The sequence below is a fragment of the Rattus norvegicus genome, chromosome 16, assembly GCF_021556685.1.
Source record: "Rattus norvegicus strain SHRSP/BbbUtx chromosome 16, alternate assembly SHRSP_T2T, whole genome shotgun sequence".
Classification (NCBI taxonomy): domain Eukaryota; kingdom Metazoa; phylum Chordata; class Mammalia; order Rodentia; family Muridae; genus Rattus; species Rattus norvegicus.
Genome location: NC_141549.1, coordinates 86,328,902 through 86,350,294, shown reverse-complemented (window position 1 = coordinate 86,350,294; position 21,393 = coordinate 86,328,902). Strand labels below are relative to the sequence as shown.

General features: G+C 48.1%; 1 protein-coding gene across 2 annotated transcripts in view; it reads right to left on the bottom strand.

Annotated features, from left to right (window-relative positions):
• The window catches only part of Col4a1 (collagen type IV alpha 1 chain), a 110,887-nt gene that overhangs the window by 44,717 nt on the left and 44,777 nt on the right, over positions 1 to 21,393 (bottom strand). For both annotated transcript variants that reach the window (NM_001135009.1, XM_087587991.1), the window contains exons 3-9: positions 2,296 to 2,385; positions 2,160 to 2,204; positions 1,425 to 1,469; positions 1,273 to 1,335; positions 800 to 853; positions 646 to 672; positions 46 to 129 (exon numbers count right to left, since the gene is read on the bottom strand). In NM_001135009.1, coding sequence (NP_001128481.1) covers positions 46 to 129; positions 646 to 672; positions 800 to 853; positions 1,273 to 1,335; positions 1,425 to 1,469; positions 2,160 to 2,204; positions 2,296 to 2,385 — 408 coding nt within the window. The remainder of the gene's footprint in view (positions 1 to 45; positions 130 to 645; positions 673 to 799; positions 854 to 1,272; positions 1,336 to 1,424; positions 1,470 to 2,159; positions 2,205 to 2,295; positions 2,386 to 21,393) is intronic.

Genomic DNA, 21,393 nt, shown 5'->3' with positions numbered 1-21,393 from the left:
GCCCCCCAGGGAGTGACTCCAGGGAAGAAGCAGCAAGGCGCTTACCGGCGCCCCAGGGATACCAGGAAATCCTCTCTCTCCTTTCAGCAGGGTCCCAGGAACATGGCCGAGAATTTCACCGGGATCTCCCTAGGGGACACAAGAAGGAGAGAAGATGCAAAGTAAGAATAGATGTGTATACAAAATTGAAACCCGCTCAATGGCGGGGGCGGGGGGAGGGGGGGCTCGACTGGCCTCAAGCTGGGACTTAGAATGGGAGGTTGAGGGGTGGGGACACAGGGCAGTTTTGGAGGTTGATCCTCAAGCACCATCCAGTTTGGATTTTGTTTGTTTGTTTGTTTGTTTGTTTGTTTGTTTGTTTGTTCTTTCAGCTCTTCTTATTTCTTCCACTGGCCCAGAGCTCACCAAGGCTGACTGGCCAATGAACTACCTCAGCGGTCTGTGGCAGAATCACACCCTGAATACCTCACATGGCTCATGGTGTGATGGGAGATATACACACAAGGCTCTGAAACCTAGGTGTCTCTGTGATTTACACAGCCTTTCACAGAACCAAGTTTAGGACATTTGTTTCTGGTGTTTTCAACCGATTTCTTATGAGGAACCCAAGGGGATTAAACCAAAATTAAATTTATTTAAACATACCTTCATTCCTGGTAACCCCGGTGGTCCCTAGAAAAAGAAATTTAGCTGTAAGTTTCGCTTCTCCAAAAATATCAACAGTAGTAATGTATGAGCCCCCAAAACAGTGAGAGGGGGATAGACAGAGAAAATCTGATTTAAATGATCTTATACTCACAGGATTCCCGCTGAATCCAGGCAAGCCAGGAGGACCGAGTGGCCCTCTCTCTCCCTGGGAAAGATGGAAAAATGTCACACACAAATGCACCCCAACACTTCACCGCCCATCATTGTCCCCACCCACCAGAGAAACTGTAGTGGTGTCAGCATGTGTGGTCTGTCATAAGCAAGACCCTAAATGCCACTTCACTGAGGGAGCACCTCACTCCCCAGCAAGATTCACAGAGATAAGGACTCGGAGTGGCAGGTTCTATTTGGTAATTAATTCCAGGTAAAAAATATCTCTAAAAGAACAACTTTAGGCTAAAGCATACAAGTAGAAAGGAACTGTTATCTTTCCCACATATTTAATGTGAAAAGCTGCATTTTCCCTGTCAAAGAAAGCAGGCTTCCAGATAAGGAATGTCCCCGTGACTGGTCCTGTGTAAAGCTAGAAGCACATGCCCAAGGGAGGGGAGAGTCTAAGTTTACCTTTGTACCATTGCATCCTGGGATACCTGGGGGACCTGGAGGACCATCCTGGCCAGGAATACCCTGCAATCAATCAAATGAAGAAGTCAGCAAAACAGGAACTCATCAGGTGGTAAGACACTTCATGAATTGATACAATTTTGTATACATACAGGAAGTCCGGGATTCCCAGGGTAGCCAGCTGCTCCAGGGGGTCCCTGCAAAGACAGAACAAAAGCCTTTCAGCCTACTACAGGGAACCTTATGTCTCTCTCCATCCTCGCAGTTCAAGGAGCTCAGAACACCAGCGCTGAGCAGAGAGCATTCTGGGAAGGAAGCACTGAGACTCAGCTCAGTAGGATAAACTCAGAAGTATTTGTCGTGAGAGTCCCTTCTAATTCCTAAACAGTCAAGTATGGTCAACTATATCCAGAGAGTGATGATAATGTTTCTCTCTGCCCCATGAGCCCATGTGGAATGCCAAGGAGTCTCCATTGACACCAGTGCCCCGCCCCTTAACACTGCAAGACAGTGTTGTATGTTTCTGTATTTGATAAGCCTCCGTGAGCATCTTTGGGCTTTCTAGAAAGGATGAAGCAGAGAGGAAAGAGCTTGGCTCTGAAAATGTCTCCTCACTGTCGATGGTACTTTTAAGGGACCGTTCAAAACGAGTAAAAGGGAGTAAGCAAACTCAACAGCAAGAGCTCTGCCTGCGTACAGCACCAGCCCACAGGTTAGAGGACTGATGGCTCACGGCAGTGAGGAGAGGCAGAGGGAAGGCACAGAGGAAAGAACGGAGACAGTCTCGGGGGGTAAAGGCTGCACCCCACAGCCCTAGGGTGAAGGCTACACCCCACCCACTCTGGATGCCTTAGTCCTCCATCAGGGTCACTAGACCCTGTACTTACTCGTGTCCCTTTCGTTCCAGGAAGTCCAGGTTCTCCAGCATCACCCTATAACAGAACAGAGATGCGGTGAGCAGGTCACTGTCACAAGACAGGCGCCATCTGCAATGCACCCTCCCTGCATTCCCGCCAAACTTACCTTTTGTCCTGGTGGTCCATGTGGCCCCTCAGGTCCTTGCATCCCAGGAAATCCAATGACACCTTGTAACCCTGGAAAGCCTCTCTCTCCCTGCAGGACAGCACACAGGTCAGTCAAGGGTGAGGAAAAGGATCAGCTGTGACAGGCGGTTTGGGGTGTTAACTTGACCAAGAAGAGAGTCCAAAACTCTAGCAGAGCATGACTCCTGGGTGTGCCTGCTGCAACGTGTTGTGCCAAGGACAGCCTCTCCATCGGTGGGCAGGCTGAGGGAGACCTGCCTCTGAGTGACATAGGCTGGAACGTCAGACGGCGGAAGTGCTAACAGAACCATAACAAAGCAGAGGGCAAGTCTAGCTGCCTTCCAGGCTGATACTGATCTTTGGTCCTTACATCACAAGTTCAGATCCCTGATCTTCAGACTCACAGATTTTTGCCAGCAGTCACAGGTTCTCAGGCTTCCAGCCCTGGATTCCTTAAGTGACCAGCTTTCAGGAGTCATGTGGTACAATTCCTCACTTCTCACCTACCTACCAATCCATCCGTCCACCCATCTATCCATCCATCCATGTACCCATCCACCCACCCATCTGTCCACACATCCACCCACCTGGGTACACACACACTCGACTGGCCACAAACCCACTCACCTATCCACCTGTCTGCACATCCACCAAACACCCACCTGGCCACACACCTACCCACCTGGCCACACACCTACCCACCTGGCCACACACCCACCCACCTGGCCACACACCCACCCACCTGGCCACACACCTACCCACCTGGCCACACACCCACCCACCTGGCCACACACCTACCCACCTGGCCACACACCTACCCACCTGGCCACATACCCACCCACCTGGCCACACACCTACCCACCTGGCCACACACCCACCCACCTGGCCCTACACACACCCACCTGGCCACACACGCATCCACCTATCTCCCCTCCTATATCTATCCATTCACACACCCACATGCCCATCTACTCATCCATCTACACATACATCCAACATGCCATCCACCATCCCATGCATGCATTCGTTTATCTACCAACCCATCCATCTGCTCATCCTATTGTCTGTTCTGCCAAAGGAAACATAAAGCTTTCTAAGTCCCGCCCAGCACTGTAAGAGCACACAATGGGTGTCTGAGAATGGAGAACGAAGCCTTCTCCAGGTGTCCCACATTGGGTTCCTAATGTTTATCGCCTGACCCATGGCTTGTATATACTAGGAGCTATATAATACATAAAGTCTATAAAATAAAAAATTTACTTGTTTTATGTCATTGAGTTGATTATAATTTTACCCAGTCACTGGCACCTTTTTGTTCCCAACAGATGACATTCTGAGCAGCCCATCGGTGTCTCTCTTTTTAGACCCTGGGAGTACTGACAAGCAGAGTCACAGCTCTGATCTCAGCACACAAATGATCACTAGTTAATAGTGAGCTTGTACCATTCTCCTTTTCAACAGTAATTTTTTTTTCTCAAAGAAAAGATCAAAGTGTACTGGTGGCCTCTGCCCCAAATCAGAAAAGAAACAAGAAACATGATTTTTAAAATAATAAATATAATTCATGGTATAAATGTTTGATGGGGGCTGTAATACACTGGGAGAGAACAAAGAGCAGAGAAAGCTGAGAGAGAGAGAGAATGTGCTGTTCTGGACCTCAGGCCGACCTCCCAAAGATGAATGCAAAAGGAATACAGGCAGAGACAAGAGGAATCAGAATGCTAGGCAATGTGGGCTGGAGAAAGGCTGGGGAGCAGGGACTGGATGTCAGACCATGTGGTCAAGATTGAACAGAAAGTAAAAAGATGTCAGTGAGGTGGGGACACACAGGAAGGAGACGCCAACCTTGGAAACTAGAAATATTGTGTATCCTGTGGCAGCAAAAGGGAGCTAAGGGTCTGGTGGAGTGACGTTTTAGAAACTGGCATATTTAAATTATCAACACACACATGTGCACATGCACGCACACACACACACACACATGCACACACACATACACACACATATATATACACACACACCACACATACACACACATGCATATGCACACATACACACTCACACACGCATGCACATGCACACATACACACGCATATACATACACACACACACACACACACACACACACGCGCGCACACGCATTTCACCTTTACTGTGTAGGGAACATGCTACAGCTCACTTCAAAGCATGAGATGCTTTGGAGCAGGCCGTCAGGATTGCTTAAGACTCCAGGGTTTTCTCTACGCTCCACTGGTCAAAGGAAAACGACCTGGTTAGGATCCTATTTACCACTCCCCACCCCTCAAGTAGCATTTCACGTGCCACGAGTTGCTTCAAAGGTCTCCACCATCACACCACCAAAACGGAAGCACTTCCAAAGCCATGCCTCCCTCCAGACGGTTCAGCTGCTGCAGGGCCTCACCAATCCTGGCTTTCCTGGGTCTTTTTCATTGGTGCTTCAGTCAGAGTCTAAATATTGCATGTGAATATGCAAGGAGCAATGTTCCAAACCTCAAAAGGAGAGTGGACATGGTAAACTCCTACACCCCTGAGGCAACAGCAATGAAACCTACTTGGGGGAGCGAATTCATTCACACTCTTGGCCCTCGTGAAGTTTGACGTGGACGCTGGGTCTTTCTCCCAGATGCCCAGTGAGCCCTGAGGAAGGAGATCCCCACCAAGTCTTGTCGTAGTGCAGAGTGAAATAGACACATTCACCCTTGGCCTATCACGGTGGTGGTAATGTGGAACTGCGGGAACTGCTTACAGCAAAAGCGCTGTCAGGGAGGGTTTTCAGATGTAGAAAAAGGGCCACTCAAAATAGACTATAACCGAACTCTGAACAGATGGCCACCCGAAAATAATTTTAAAAAAAATAAAATAAAATAAAAATTGAATTGCAAATCATCAAATAACCCAACCTGAGCTGGGGAGGGTGCTCGAGAGCAACATCGCTGGAGAACTTTCTAGCATGTCTGTGTGGGTATTTTTAGCACTTAATTGATATTGGCAGTATCTCAGAAGACCAGCAGAGATAAGGTTTTTTATTTCCCATTTTAATCATGGAACGAACGCGGCGGGGACGGGAGCCAGATGACCTGATTCCTACCAGATTTTCACTGACTCAGCTCTGAACCAGAATTAGAAATGAAGTCAGCCCACCCCCAGGTCCCTTCCTTATCTAGGTCACTAGAGCAAGTTGGTTCCCAGTAGCATATTAAACGAATCCACAGCATGGCGTCAGTACAGAAAGCTCAACGCATCCTGAGCTGACTGGTCACACGTCACCGGTGACCCCTCACACTCCTGGGAACAGAAAGGAGAAATCTGAATTCCCAGACCCTCCTTCACCACAAGAACACATTCTTCCCCAAACGTCCACAGAGGGCTTAAGCAATCACATCTCCCAAGAGTTTTGCAATCAAGTGGCTGAGGGAAATGACTCCTCCTTTCACAAGCTTTCTGCTAGTCCCCCCCCCCTTTTTTTTTAATTTTCCCATTTTGTTTCCTAGTAAAGACTGCACGTTCATAATCGGTTACCCAGTGCCCTCTCTAATACTACCATGAGAACAGAAGCAGAACGGACAGAAGGGACAAGCACTCATGAAACTGGACAGTGAGTTAACACATGGCCCACACTGTGCTGGAACCAAAGGGCTCCATCCTGCTTCTAGCAGCTGAGGAAGAGAGAAGAGCAGAGGCCGGACATGCTGTGCAATGCACAGGCCATCCGTGCCAGGAGTTTCCACACCAGATGTGGCAGCTGCAGTGGGCACTGTTCCAGCTATGACCACCCTTAAGCTCAAGGCCAAGTGAAGAGTGGGGGAGGAGGATCCTTCTTGTCATCCAGTTCCCACAGTGTGCCACAGGCACTGAGGAGAGCGTGGCCACAACTGACCACCACAACCATGGCTTCTCACCACAGTGGTGAGCAGCAATGAGGACAAGGACCTGAGGGTATAGCTCAGTAGCAGACCATTTGCCTAGCAGGTGGATCCCTGCATTCTGATCCCAGAAATGGAGGAAGGGATGGAGAGCCAGAAAGAGAAGTTTGTAAAATATTACACACAAAAAGTCGATACTTTGTGGCATCATTCTTATGAGAAATCACGTCAGTCAGAGACAATGAGAGAGACGGAAACAGAGACAGAGAGACAGAGGGAAGGAGGGACAGAGGGACGGGGGAGGGAGGAAGAGAGAGAGGAAGAGGGGGAGGGAGAAAGAGAGAGGGAGGAAGAGAGGGAGGGAGAGGGAGGGAAGGAGAAAGAGAGAGGGAGGAGGGAGAGGGAGGGAGAGGGAGGGAGGAAGGAAGAGGGTGAGGGAGATGGAGGGAGGGAGGGAGGAAGGGAGGAGGAGTCTGTAGGTTTTCAGCGCTAAACAATAGATAACTGAAGAGATAGAGATGTTGGTCACCCTGATCTGACCTGACTGGCACACCAAAGGTAGATGTCAAATGACCCCACTTTGCCTAATAAGTATGCATCAATAATAATAATTAAAAAGCTCATCATCTCTAGCCCCTAAAGTCATTTTAACTATATATGGACTTCTAAAATTCGTTCAGTATCTATAAAAAACAAACCTGTATACAGCAAGGAAACCATCAGGGTTATGTTCTCCAGTGAAGCTCAGAACGTGTGGAAGGAGAACAAAATGCCCTTGTTTATGAAGACAACGGGAGGCAGGCAGCAGAGTGATCTCGGGGCTGACACCAGCCATTCCAAATTAGGCTTGAAATAGAGTTTCATGCTGAAGGAACTTAAAATGTTTGCTTACCATATTATCTACAGCAAGCACATAAAGATCCCGTAAAAATGTGGAAAGAAAGGGCTCCTTTGTAATACCCAATCATCTCCCTGTCTCTTACAGCACTGTGAAAGGAGCTTAAGATTCAGCTCCCTCGAGTCTCAGTCAGAGGAGGCAACTAGAGCTCGTGAGGTTGAAATAGTAGGGAATTTCTAAATTCAAGGCATAATTACCAAGTACAAAAATTAAAGGGGACATAAAGTGTATCTAAAGTAAGTTGTCAACCAAAGTCCTCTTATCAAAAGCAACCATGATGGCCAGGAGGGTGACTCTGTAATCCTAGCACTTGGGAAGCTGAGGCAGGAGGATGGATTCTAGTTTGAGTCTAGCCTGGGCTACACAGTGAGTTTATTCTGAATGATGAGTTAAAATTCTGTCTCTACAGTATTTATCTGAGGGGCTGGAGAGATGGCTCAGTTGTTCAGAGGACACAAGTTTGGTTCTCAGAATCAACATGGGAGCCCACAACTAGCTGTACCTTGAATTTCAGGAGACTAGATGCTCTGTCCTGGCTTCTGTGGACATGGGCACACATTCAGTGTACATACGTGGGCACAGGCAAAACATACTTCTATATAAAATAGAACTAGAAGAATCCTTTTTAAATTTTAGCATGTATTAAATCATGCTGAAATTTAGCCTAAAATTTTAAATAGCTGTTTTGATCACCCACGTGGATCCCTTGTTTCAATCAAGCTTCCACTGTTTTTAAACAATAGGATCATGGATCTTCAAGGGAACCACAACACAAGCAAAAATGTTTGCTCACACCTGTAACAAAACTTGGGAAGGAGGATCACCGTGGGTTTCCATAGATAACACAGGGAAGCGTATGAGCAAACACACTGAAGCATGTGATCCACCCTCTACGCCTTCTTTGAAGAAGTTATTCCATTAGCATTTGGCACGCATCAACACCAGACACAGGAGTCTGCGATAACCAACACCTCAATACACCCCACACAAGGAGCAATCTGCAGAAGTCGGAAAGTCTCAGGCAGAATAGAGCCCAGGTCCCTGGCATAAGCCCTTGAGGCCCCATTAGCACCTGGCTGATGCCTCTGCCTCAAACTAAACACCAACAGGAAAATCTCTGTCCTGGACATGATCCTGAGGCAGCTGTGTCCCGCTGTCATCTGGTTCCCTGAGATGTCACTTCCCAAGCAAGGCTGAACATAACTGAGTGATAAAAGTCCTGACTTTTTGTCCATCGCTCCCAGTGCATGTGGTTACTGGGAAGCGATTTGGGATGCTGGGTCATGGTCGATGCGGGGACCATGATCTATGGGGGACAGCGGTCAATGGGGGACCGTGGCACTTAGCCAAAATTCCACAAGTTCAATCCCTTGAGCCTAGCCAAACAGGCATCTGCAGGACCATATCCGGAATGTGATACTGCTGGGAAAGTTGTAGGCAGGCTGCAATCTGTGTCACCGGGTCATGGAAAAGCTCCCCGTGACAGGGCCCCTCTGGGAGCTCCCTGCATGCCTTCTGCTTGACACTGTAGTGCTGCAAGGAGAGGGGACAGGACCCACAGGGCAAGACAAGGCAAGGGCTTCTTTAGTCAGGGTAGCACTTCAGTTCCGTTTCCCCCATAGTCTGTGAATTTCTCAATGAATTGAATGTAGCACAGGAGAAGGTTTCACTGAGCTGCAGTAAGTGTCAGTTCTACCATTCCAAGTTCATACATTGATACAAAGTTAACTGTGAGACTAGGTGTAGCAAAGGGTAGAGAGGAGACACAGTAAATAGGTAGAGCTACAAAAAAAACTGCAGAAATGTTCTAGTATATAAAAATCCAATTTTCCTCATCGTCACTTGAGGAAAAAAATTAAAATACTTTCTGGAGAGCTGACATTCACTCTACACAAGAATAAGTGAGAGCAGTAAATACCCTCTTATCAAGGACGACTCAAGACTTGCCCCATGAAGCTATCCAACAGCAAATGTGACTTCACTGACTGGGGGGGAAGCAAGTGGCAGAATGGAGCGCCGGCAAGTCACTGGCAGGAAAAAAAAGCGATTTCCAAGTCCTCCACGGAGATGCAGACATCTCACACTAGTTGGAAAACAGTCCTTTGTGATATCTTTCAGTTTCTGTTCTAAGTCCCTCTCTGGAGCATGCAGGTTTTTATATCAGAAAGTAAGAGCTGTGCCAGCCTCCTGTCTCTATGCTCACCAGGTGTTATGGGCACTTTCTTACTCTTGGCCTTCATCCAGAAGCTCATGCAAACCACCGGACCATCTCACACCTTCGGAGTATCTCTGCTCAGCCTTACGATCTGAGCTACACATTTGTTGTAAGGCCCCATTTGTTCTATGGCTTCTCTTGCCCCATTCCCTCTTGGCCCCCTGACAGGTAGTTTCAGGAAGCTCTACCTTCTGGGAAGTGCCATCCCCCTTGGATACACAAGAGGACCCCAGCCAGATGTCCCCTCCCTGGAGAAGAATTGTAGTCACAGGAGACTTGGGAACTGTGGTCTCTCACGGACAGCTGGTCCTTGGTGTCTCTTAGTCTGGCCACCAGGGGGAGCACTGGGACTACATGTGTTGGGCAGATCCTCTAGGCTGTTACTGTAGCAGAAATGTATCAAACAGGTGTGATGGCAAGATCTGAAATCCCTGTACTCAAAAGGCAGAGGCAGGAGGATGAGGAGTTCAAGGTCAGCCTGGGCAACGTGGGACCCTGGATCACCTCTGCATATATGTATGCTGTGTGTGTGTCAGTGTGTGTGTGTATGTGTGTGTGTGTGTGTGTGTGTGTATGTCAGTGTGTGTGTGTGTATATGCGTGTGTCAGTGTGTGTGTGTGCACACGTGCGCATGTGTGTGTATGTGCGTGTGTGCATGCGTGTGTGTGCACATTCAACTGAGGACAACAGAGAGAAATAAGCTTGACAAAGGTCTGAGATAGCATTGTCTAGGGAAAAGCTTGAACTGGAATTGAGAATTTATGAAATTAAGTATGAAATGGATAGCCTAAATGTTGGCTATGAAGCGGCCAGGGGCTTTGACTGTTGAAACAATATGAACTGTGAAATCTTCTGGTTTTATTAGTGAATTCTGACTATACTGAATGAAGACAGCCACCCCTCCTAGTCCCCACTCTTTCGTCCCCTCCCTCCTGCTGGTCCCTTTCACTTGCATTGTGGTCCGTTCCAATTGGGCTTTCACATCTACTTTGCAAACTAACACCCGGTTTGTTAAATGTCTGCATGAGAATAGCACACGACACAGGAAGAAATTAAATCCAGCAAACAGGCACAAATAGGACAAGAGGGGGTTCTTGAGTCCACAATGGTGGCTCACCGCACTCCCAGCAAAACATGTTCAAAGGTTTGCCTTTGGCTCCCTTCCCTGGGTTATAGAAAACGTGTGCCTTAAGGTAACTCCATCCACTCTCCTGCATTTGCCAACTGTAAAGTGTGTGCAGTGGTAGTGGTGGTGATGGGGGGAGGATGGTAGTGGTGGGGATATTGGTAATAGAAGTGGGGGAAGATGGGGGGGACAGGGGATGAGAGGGATGATGGTGGTGGTGGTAGTGGTGGTGGATATGGTGGTGGGATGGTGGGGGGATGGTTGGGGGGTGGTGATGGTGGTGATGAAGATGGTGGTGAAGATGGTGGGGGGGTGGAGATGGTGGGGGGTGTGGTGGGGGATGGGGAGATGGTGGTGATTGTGGTGGTGGTGGCAGTGGTGGTAGAGGAGGAGGAGGAGATGGTGGGGGGGAATGGTGGGGAGTGATGGCGGGGGATGGGGGGTGGGGGATGGTGATGGTTGTGGTGGGGGGGGCGATGGCAGTGGGGTCTATCCATCATCAATAGCTTCCAGCAGGTGGTAACATGAACCACCATGCTAGCAGCTTATCGGCAAGAGCACTCATGAAGCTCAGAGTCATTAATACAACCTCTCTCTCCTCCTCCCTTACAGACTTAAGCACAGAAGCCAGCACCCAAGACAACAGAACTGCTACAAGTTCAAGGCCAACCAGAGCTGTACCATGAGCTGCAGGCCAACCTAGGCTAGGAAGTGTTGGGGGGGGGGGGGATGAGTGAGTAAGTTAATATCTGACCAAATAACTAAGTGTTCTTTTAAAACAGGAAAGCTCAGGCCTGCAAGGTGCTCCTGACAGGTTGGGAACTTCCCTAGCTGTGGCCCTGGATGACTCTGTATCTCGGGCACAGAGAGAGTCAAGGTTGAATGAGGTTACTGAAGTTAAGAACTTATATGCACAGAACTAACAAGACCCAGGGATCACAGAGCACCCCGATGCAGTAGCTGTTGCCTTCTGCTTGCTTTGCTCATCCTGATTTGTAGAAGCCATCCCAGCTCTTCACCTGACACAGCTCCCTTCCACATGGGCAGGGAATAGCATCAGGTGCTAGGCCAAGTTCACCACACCCCACACAGGAAGTCATTCTGGGCACACCAGGCCACACAGCAAGGAAGCCCCCACAGCGTAGACAGTGAAGTGGTGCTGCACAGGACTGGCCTGCCATGGTTCAGACATGCAGGTTAGTGTCCCCTTAACCCTCAGTCCAGGGGACACTCAAGTATCCCATCTCTGTGACTTGACCTGTTGGTGTCTTTTGTTACTAACCCCACCAGGATACTTTTCTTTTAATGAAGGCTGTCCTTGGAGCATGAGGTAGACTTTAGAGGAGTGCTGGACATGCTCCTGGCCCGGATAACATAAGATGATGGTCTCAGGCTGCACAAATCTGCCGTGATGTTCCTTGGTGCTGACAATATGGCTGCCCCTCATTTTCCAAGTTTCAGGAAAATGATCAAAATTTTGTGCTCTGGATTAATGTGGAGTTTGGGGAGGGGCTGAGACTTTAGAATATAGATAATGGGTAATAAGACTACACAGGGGTTGGCTCTCTTCTGAGTTCAGAGAGAAAAGAAATAAATTGTTTGCCCGTAAAGATAAGTTTTCTTATTGTCTTCATGATCTCTGAATCAACAGTTTAAAGAGCCATTCTCTTCATTAATGGGAAGTTTGAAAAGTACCCTCTGTTCCTAAGAAGCCCTTGGAGGGTGAAGATGTTATTAACTTGAGAGTGTGTGTGGGTGTGGCGGGACCTTAAACGAAACCAGGACAGATAAATGTCAGGAAATGCCACAGTCTGGCCATGGACTATTTTTTTTTTGGTCTGTGGTAACAAAAATATGAACAATAGAAATGAAGAACTCAGACAGGCCAGGCTTGGTCCACGCACCCCGTAACCCTAGCACTCAGAATGGGGGGTCCAGAGTTCAAGGATACAGGAAACTGTCTCAAATAAAGGGGGGTAAGGAAGGGAGGAGGGAAGGAAGGAGGAGGGATGGAGGGAGGAAGGGAGAAGGGAGTGGGGAAAGGGTCTGACTTAGTTTCCCTCATTACTTGCTCTAATGGGGAAAGAACTTCCACAGGAACCAGAAGAGTCTGGTCTTGGCTCTAATACCAACCATTTGGATTCACCAAAAGTCCATTTTCCAGTGAGTAAATAGGCAACAGTGGTCTGAGGGTCAACTCTGATCAAGGATCGGTTACTTCCTGTTAGTAGGGCCACCGTACACCAAGGCATCCTCTAATGAGGTCTCAGGACTCTTGAAGCCCACACATGTCTGATGCCATCAACACTCAGTGTCCATCCTTAACTTCCCTTCCCCACCAAGCTATTAGGCAATTATCAGCACTGGGCCCGTCTCCCCTGGGATCCAGCGTAGTTTTTAAACCCCACTAACCACATAAAGGGCTTCACCGAAAGGTAAAAAATGAGACCCTGTCCATTAATACAGGGTAGCCTTGGCCGACCTTGGGAATTCACAGAGACCAACTTGGTGACCACGGGAAGCCACTATCTAATGGACCCTAGCCAGAACACAGAAGGATTTTAGTCTGTTTTCACTAAATATCACAGCTCCTTCACAGTACAACCACCCAATCAAAGAAACAAAGCAAGAAGCTGAGCTGCTGTATCATTTTGCTTGGGATCAAAAAAAAAAAATCTTGATTTAGTCTAAGTGCAGAGGAAGATGGCAGAACGCATCAGAAAATGGCTGCGCCAGGAAGGGCCTCGGTGTCTGAACGGTTTTCCTCAGCTGGCCGTTTCGGTGCAGCTCAAACCGGACACACATGTTTTTAGAAGCTGAAGTGAGGCATTCTTGAAGCCAGGCTGCAATCCAATTATTCAAACCATCTTCATAATAATAACTTAGATTTACTCTTTATGCCATTACTGGGGCCTATTTTATAGAGGTTTGTAAAATCATGCTGAATTTATAGTATCATTTCCTGCTTTTATGCTCTTAATTGCTTAATACTGATATAGATTAAAATGATAAGTTCCTTGGCTCAGAACCAAGAAGTGGAGACAAATTTCATTACAGTTTGCTAATTACAAGGCAGCAACTTTCCCACGAAACAGAGTATAGGAGGTACAGTGTAAAAACACAACATTCTCCCATGTAATTTGCTATTTTAACAATAACAACAACAGCAAGAGATTAGAGGGCAGATGACCAAGTACAGCTGTGTGAGAGACGGCGAGGGAAGGGACAGAAGCTGGCACTGAGGCTTGCCAGCACAGTGCCCACTCCAAGGCTCCGAGGTCTGAAAGAAATGATGAAGCTGAGGAGACTCATAGGCCAAGCACGCAAAGGACTCCCCGTGTCTCCCAGGTATACAGCTGTTCACTCTGGAAATCCTGAGCTCACACACAGAATTCCAGGCCAACAGAGGCCTGTCCCTCCTCCACGGGGTCCTTAGAGATCCCACAGCTACAGCCGGGCCTAGAGAATGGAAGAACTGGCCCACCCTGTCTTCCAATGGCTACTTTATAAATTATGTGAAGAAGAGCCTCGCTGTAATAACTTCAGGAGCAAAACGCTGGACAGAGTACAAAGTGTCCCTGTCCCTGTACAAACAAATGCCCTTAGTCAGCCCAATTTAACCTGCACTGGGTGCTCACGTTGCTTGAAACAATGGAAGATATGCACAATACGGTCTGAGATACACACTGTCTAGAAGGCTGGGTCCTGTCTAGGCACCAGCACTGGCTAACTCTGTCTGTCTGTCTGTCTGTCTGTCTGTCTGTCTCTAGTCTGTCTATCTTTCTATGTCTATCTCTATATCTATCTCTATCTCTCAAAATCTACCTACCTGCCTGCCTGTCTGCCTGTCTGTTTGTCCATCTATCTGTCTATCTATCTGCCTATTTATCTATCTGTCTGTCTGTCTGTCTATCTACCTATCTCTGTATATTTATCTACCTGTCTGTCTGTCTATCTACCTATCTCTGTATATTTATCTGTCTGTCTGTCTGTCTATCTACCTACCTATCTCTATCTATCTGTCTGTCTGTCATCTGTCTGTGTGTCTCCCCCACCCTTTCTCTATCTGGGCCATTGAGACAGTTGTGTCCTAGAGAAGGCAAGAGCACAGTCCCAGGCTGGGATAAACAAGTGAAAGATACACACTGGGCAGAGAACATGCATCCACAGAATCCACAGAAAGGAAGTAGTTATGCTCAGTCTTGGGTCCGTGAGCTAGAACCCACACCCTCCTCTTCAGTTCCTGGTCCTTATCTAACAGTAAAATCAAAGATCCCTCTGACAATCAGAAAAGCCATTAGAGGAAGTCAGGCTAGATTTAAATAGTTCCTTTTAATCATAGCAGCCACTTCCCATGTCCAAGGAAAAATATTTGGGAGATAAAACATGGAGACCTAAGCAGATTGGGAAATAGAAAACAGGACAGCTCTCCTGTCAGGCATCACATGAGCCAGAGAGGAGAAAAACCCATGGGCACCAGCGTCTCAGATGTTTCACTTCAGCGCTTGCTAGAGAAATGAGGAATGGAGGTGCTCTGCTAAATTCTGCTGAATCACGGGGCTCTTTTCCCAGAACACAATCACTGGAAAAGCATTTGACCCCGAGGAAATGTCTACTTAAAAATGTCACCATCACGGCTGACCTCAAATCAGCTCAGCGTCCTGCAAGCCACCACATTCCAGCTCCTGCCGATAAAACACCAGCAGGTCGGAGTCTTTGACACTGCCGGAAGACACAACGTCAGACGTCTCTCCTGCAAGCATCGCCTCGAAGGAATGTATCAGACAGAGAGGACCACAGAAACAGCTGCATGAACAGCTGCCCTGCGCTGTCCACCTGAGGGGACAGGTGCAGTAAGGACAGGCGTGTCCTCCTCTCCAGGTGAACTTCACATCTGAACCCAGGACTCACGTGTTGAGCGCTAGTCCCCAGGTGGTGGTATGAAGAAGGGGAAGGGCAAACATTGGAAGGTGATGTGGTCAAGAAGGAGTCAGCAGAACCTAGGGAGCTCATGGTCTCTCCCAGCCTGAGGACACCAAGGGAACACCTGTCTGTGAAGGAAGTGGGCTACAATCAGACAAGGAGTTCATGAAGTCAGACTTCCTGCCTCCAGGAAGTCACTTAATCTGGGGTGTTTTGTTACAACAGTATCTTAACTGGAATAAGACAAAGAAAACCATCCTGATGCTGTATGTAAAATATCCAAGTCCCTGGCCCCCTTTTCTGATATGCACATCCCAGAATCAATTTGTATCTCTGCCTCACGGGTCTGGAGCTCACCCTAGATCAGGTAAGACTGAGCTGTGAGCAGACAACGTGGGGAGAGAACACTGAGAAGGGACTAGTAACTCAGGGAGGAACGTGAGAGAATTCCATAAAGAGAGGCAAAGAGATGCTCTGGGGCCCAGAAACCAAGCCTTGGCTCAACCTCACCTCAGGCCCAGCTGTTATCATCAGGCTTTGGAATCATCAGGATGGTTGCTCCTCAATAGAGACAAGCAATTGACAACCCATGAAAAAGAAAAAAATGTTACTTTAACCTCAATCAGAGGTTACAATGTTACGATTAGCTCAGCTGCAAGTCCCCTCAACTGTATTTTGCTTCTGCCCTGAGAGGCAAGATGCTCAATTAACTGCCCCTCATTGTCTCTGGGAAAAATGAGTAGCCCCTTTCTAAGGCAGGATGGGGAGGCCAGGAAGAAGGAGGCCAGGAAGGAGGCTGGGAGAAAGGAGGCTGGGAGGAGGGAGGCCGGAAGGAAGGTGCCCTTGCAGAACCAGGCTGAGGGGACACAGTCTACACTAGTCTGTTCCCAACATTGTGTGTGGTCCAGGAATGGACAGTGTGGCCCTCTCCACCAAGGACCTCTGAGCAAGGCACCAAGCCCCTGGGGCTCCAAACCCTTATCAGCGGGAGGCAGAGTGGAGAGGGAGCACACCCGAATCACCCACAGGGATGAATCACGATTGTTTATAAGATTCCTCAGGCCGGCAGGAAGGGTTCTGGAGAAAATATCTGGCATTCTGGGTAAGAACACAGTCAGGGATAAGAGTCTTTGGGGCCCTTCTTTTCCCCCATAAAAATGAGCATCTGATTAGATCAGAGTACCACAGCAAGCTTTCGAACAAACTCCCATAACGAAAATGTACCCTTGTCCATTGAGGGTAAACTTGGGGTGCCTTAAGGGAGGAAAGTTCAGAGGCCACTCAACTGCAGCCCAGCGTGCTGCTGCTCAGGGTCACCCAGTGCTCAGCGTGCGGCATCTCTGTACTGTTGCCACATTGCTGCTCCGAGGACCCACTGTGCTTACGTGGTAAGGGCTGCCTGCCTGACTAACCACTACCAAAGCCTTCCAGTGCCTTGGGAGCACAGAAACTCCACACAGGGGAGAGGGACAGAGCGCTGAAGTGCTTAGAAACCTTCTAGCTCAGGGGGTTTCCTGTGGCCATGTAATCTCTTTGTCGAATTTCCAGAGGAAACCTTCCCCAAACTAAACCTGGAGCTGGGTAATTTAGACCCTGGAATTCACAGCCACCTAAAGAGCCATGAACCTCTCACCCAGAGCCACAAGCTGACCTCTAGATGTGAAATGCTTCAGCAGGACACTGGACAAGCCTTTGCGATCCCAGGAAGTACCTGGGAGAGTCCCAGCTAGCAGCCACGTCTGAAAGTACCCTTCCTCTATTAGCAGATGGGTCTATGGGCAGGATGAACAGGGGACCCCACCAAGGGACCCAATGCCCCAGTGGTTTCATCGCAGTGCCTTAGAGATCACCCCTCAAGCACCACCTTCTCTCACCAGAACCCCACGGGAAGAAACTGAGTGGATTTAACATGAAGCCAAGTGATGGTTCTCAACCTGCGGGTCATGACCAGTTAGTCCGATGACCCTTTCACAGGGGTGGCATATCAGATATTTATATTATGATTCATAACATAGCATAATTGCAGCTATAAGTATCAATGGGATGATGTATGGTTGGGGGTCACCACCACACAAGAAACTGCATTAAAGGGTCACAGCGCTAGGAAGGGCTAGGAAGGTAGAGAAGCATGGCATATTACCATTATGGAAACTGTCTAATTAGCCAGGAGGTATGCTAAACTATAGGCAGACACGGAGCTGAGCTGTACCTTTGACCTCATAATGGGTTTGCCAAATGGGAAAACTACAACAAAGAGGGGACACTTCCCCAAAGCTGTCTGGAACGCTCGTTAACTCTAATTCTCCCTTTGTTTAACTGCCTGCCCACCATGCTCCAATCACTTCACAAGGAAGGACCCAGGGCTCTGTTAATGTCATCTGAGGGTGTAGCCCCCCGATGCCCACCCTCCATCTTCATTATCAGCCTGACTGCTGCCTGGAAGTGTATGCTGTGTACTCCTGACAACTGCGGAATCCAGAGGCAAAGGTCTCACTTGTCAGGGCTTACGGTAAGTCTTTGATCTCTGATTAAAACACACGACCTCCTTTTGTCCCCTTCAAAAGTTCTTCTCCTGCCAGCCAATGTCACATTGAGTTCACTGCTACAAGAAGAAAATACTGTAATGCTGGCCATGTAGAATGAAGACAAGAACTGCCGATGCCTGCCTCACGGATGCAGTGTATGTAGTCTCATAGAAAGAAGACAAGAACTGCCGATGCCTGCCTCACGGATGCAGTGTATGTAGTCTCATAGAAAGAAGACAAGAACTGCCGATGCCTGCCTCACCGATGCAAGTGCAGACTCAATGCCAGGCTGACAAAGCCGCAGGATGGGACCCTACTGTGGACTGGCTGAATTCTATGGCCAATCTTCCAGGAAAATCCACTTCCAATTAAAGCTGAACGTTCCAGATCTAGGACTATGTATCATACCCAGGGCCACGGACTTCTTAGCCAGAGCCGTGAGCCAACCCCTGGACCTGATTTCAAGGCACTAAATTCCCTACTGTTGTTTCTGAACATGGGAACCAAACCCATTTCCTATGTTCCAAGCTGTGCTAGAGGAACTACATTCCAAACAGCTGCAAGCGGAGAGCGGTGGGGAGTTACCCCGGAGTCTACCGGCTTCGGAAGCACACAGCCAAGGGGCACGTGGAGTTAATGTTGGGATCCAGGCAGGTGAATGTGAGCTGTGGCAGAGGCAGCTCCAGGTCCCTTAAAGGGTACTGATACACCAGGGAGACATAGCAGGACACAGCGTGCAGACCAAGACACGCCCACGTGGTCATGGATCCCTCTTAGTGGCTTCCCCGTGGCAGACTATGAACATGTCCCGGGATTCTGACGATTCTTATAAAAAAAAAAATCCTCTTAAAAATTCTATCCAAAAAAAATTAAAAAAAAAAAAGACAAAAGTAGGTGACTGTGAGAATCCAAGTCGATTCTCACGACTGGGGAGCCAGGGGATGATTCATGCGCACTGTGAGGAAATGGGAAATTGGAACATCTGGAAAAAATCTTGGCATGACAAGACACCAGATAGACATGGAAAAGGACGAGTGTGTTGGCCCATATCACCCACCGAACGGAAGAGAGCATCCCCAGAGCCTCCAGACAAACATGCATGGCCCAGAGAGCTGCAGCCAGACCCAACAGAGCCCTGCGTTCTCAGAAACGCAGTAACATTTCATACAGAACACCCTGTGGCGAGACCTGACTAAGGGCTGCTGGCAAGGAAGGGGGGGTGGGGTGGCCTGGGCAGAACTTGGAAGGAAATGCACTACAGGAAAAGTGGTTAGCGTCAGAACACCGCGTGTTTGGGAACGTTGGGACACCGGGTACAGGAGTCTGGTCCTCCTGGAAGCCACAGGGTGGTGATTTTGGAAATGGGCAACAAAATAAGAGGTGGGCTAGAGGTGGGTGGTTAATGCTTTTCTGGAAGGCCTCCCAAGCGTAGCTCACACTTTCTCCGGCAGAAACAACAAAGCCCGCCCAGCTCTGCTGTGACTGACAGGCTGGGGGCTGCAGGCTGGCTGGTCACTTCCTCTCTGTCAGGACAGAGGAGTATGGGTCTGCACTCTGTGAACATGTGGTGAGTCGAGCCAGCACGCAAACGTTCCTCATATTTATCTCGACTCTGAAAAAACACTGTCCCCACCTCCCTGTCAGGTGTGCCCTGCGTTTAGCTTCCTGAGTGGAATTTGGTGTTGCACACTAGCTCTGGGAACATGCTCATCTGAGCAACTAGCCTGAAAGGCTTGATGAGTGGCCACTAAAAGGCCACTCATCGAGAGATGGAGGAACCCACACCAGAGTCGAGGGCAGCAAACAAAAGCACCTGTCAAGTGTGAGGTGTGAGGAAGCCCTGTTGTGCCACACCCAGAGGGTTCCTTGGGGGATAATTGATGGGAAAGGATTCCGAGCCACCTGTGGCAAAAAAAAATGTGTGTGCAGGTTTTCGCCTGTTTCCCAAACACGGTGCCTTCACAATCTACCCAAACCAAAGGACAGGCACTGGCATCCTGAAGGCAGCCGAGGACTGCATTTAGGGAAACTTAACAGAATACCACTCACTGTCTCTCCAGACTTTTCAGAACCCTGACAAACAGCAAGACGTGCCTTCAGGCTCAAAAATGCTAGGGACGGCCTTAGAGACTCTTGGGGGACACACTAACCTTTGCCTAGTAAGAAAGTCTTTTACTATCTCAGGGTGAGCAGTGGTGTTTCTCTTGTGCGGTATGATTTTTAAATCCCTCGTATGGGGAAAATGAGAAAGCAGATCTCCTTTTCAAACACCCTAGATTCCACTAACCAAAACTCTTTGAAGTATCTTCCCAGAGAAGGTATTTTAAAAACTTACATATTCTTATGAATAACCTGCTGTTCATTCAAACCGGTTAACCGGCTCAACATCCCAAAGAATCTTCACAAGAGTGTGCTATGTGTGAAGAAAATGCATTTTCTGGGGAGAAATAGGCTACCTCGTAACGTTTAAATAATATACTTGGTTAAGCTTAATTTATGGAAAATAAATTTACAATTTTCTACTTAACTCATAACAATATCATCTTGTCCTGTTGTCCTAAAGGGCCTCAACTTAAACAATTACACAGAGACATAGAAGAATGGCAAGGAATAAAAAGGGAGCCACTAACTCATACATGAAGCAAAATATACTTAAAAAAAAAAAAACACCGTGCTTGTACATTTGTATTTCACAATAAAATCATGAGTACGGTGTTTTCTACTTTAAAAAAAAGACAATGAAATGAATGCATTTATAAATGGAAGATTACTGAATTCTCCAGTAAAGCACAATCCTTGCCTTGGGAGAGAATGTCACCTCAGACCTAATGATGACTAAGAAAGCGGTCTGTGTTTGTGATGCAGAGAGGGTAAAGTCCTGCATCTTAAAAGTGATGTTATGGCCTAAGGCATCTTTAGTGATCATCACAGCATAGCCCAAAAATGACTAGAATGCAAGCCATGAAGCTCTCAGAATCAGGGAATTTCCGGTTCTGAGACAGGAGGCATGGCCCCGCAGAGATGAGGGACGGGCAGCGTAATGCAACACTTAGATTTGAAAGGATGGAAAATTCCACCTCTCTTCTTGGGTTTGGCCATGATGAGCGCTCCTTGAAGATAGGGCTTAGCTCCTACTTAGCACGTCTTTGACGCGAGATACAACCCTATGCTCTGAGCAACTAGAAATGGCCAAACACAAGTCAACCAATCACACTCCCACAGATAGACAGGTAAGCCCACCCGAGCTCTTAAAAGCCCGCAGAATGTGTAGGGACAGCCACAGTGGGTGGAAGAAGCTAGTGTCCCTGGTCTTAGACTTGGGTCCTCACTACATATTTGATAAGGCCACATTTGCTACCACAGCAAGCCAAGGAGGTACCATGCCTAGTAAGCGATGAAGACTCACTGGCTTTAACCGGAACTATGAATTTCTTCAAAGGCCACCTGGGTGCCAGTGTTTCCTATGGGAATGCTCACTGAGAGGGAGGTGTATGCATCTCTTGGTAT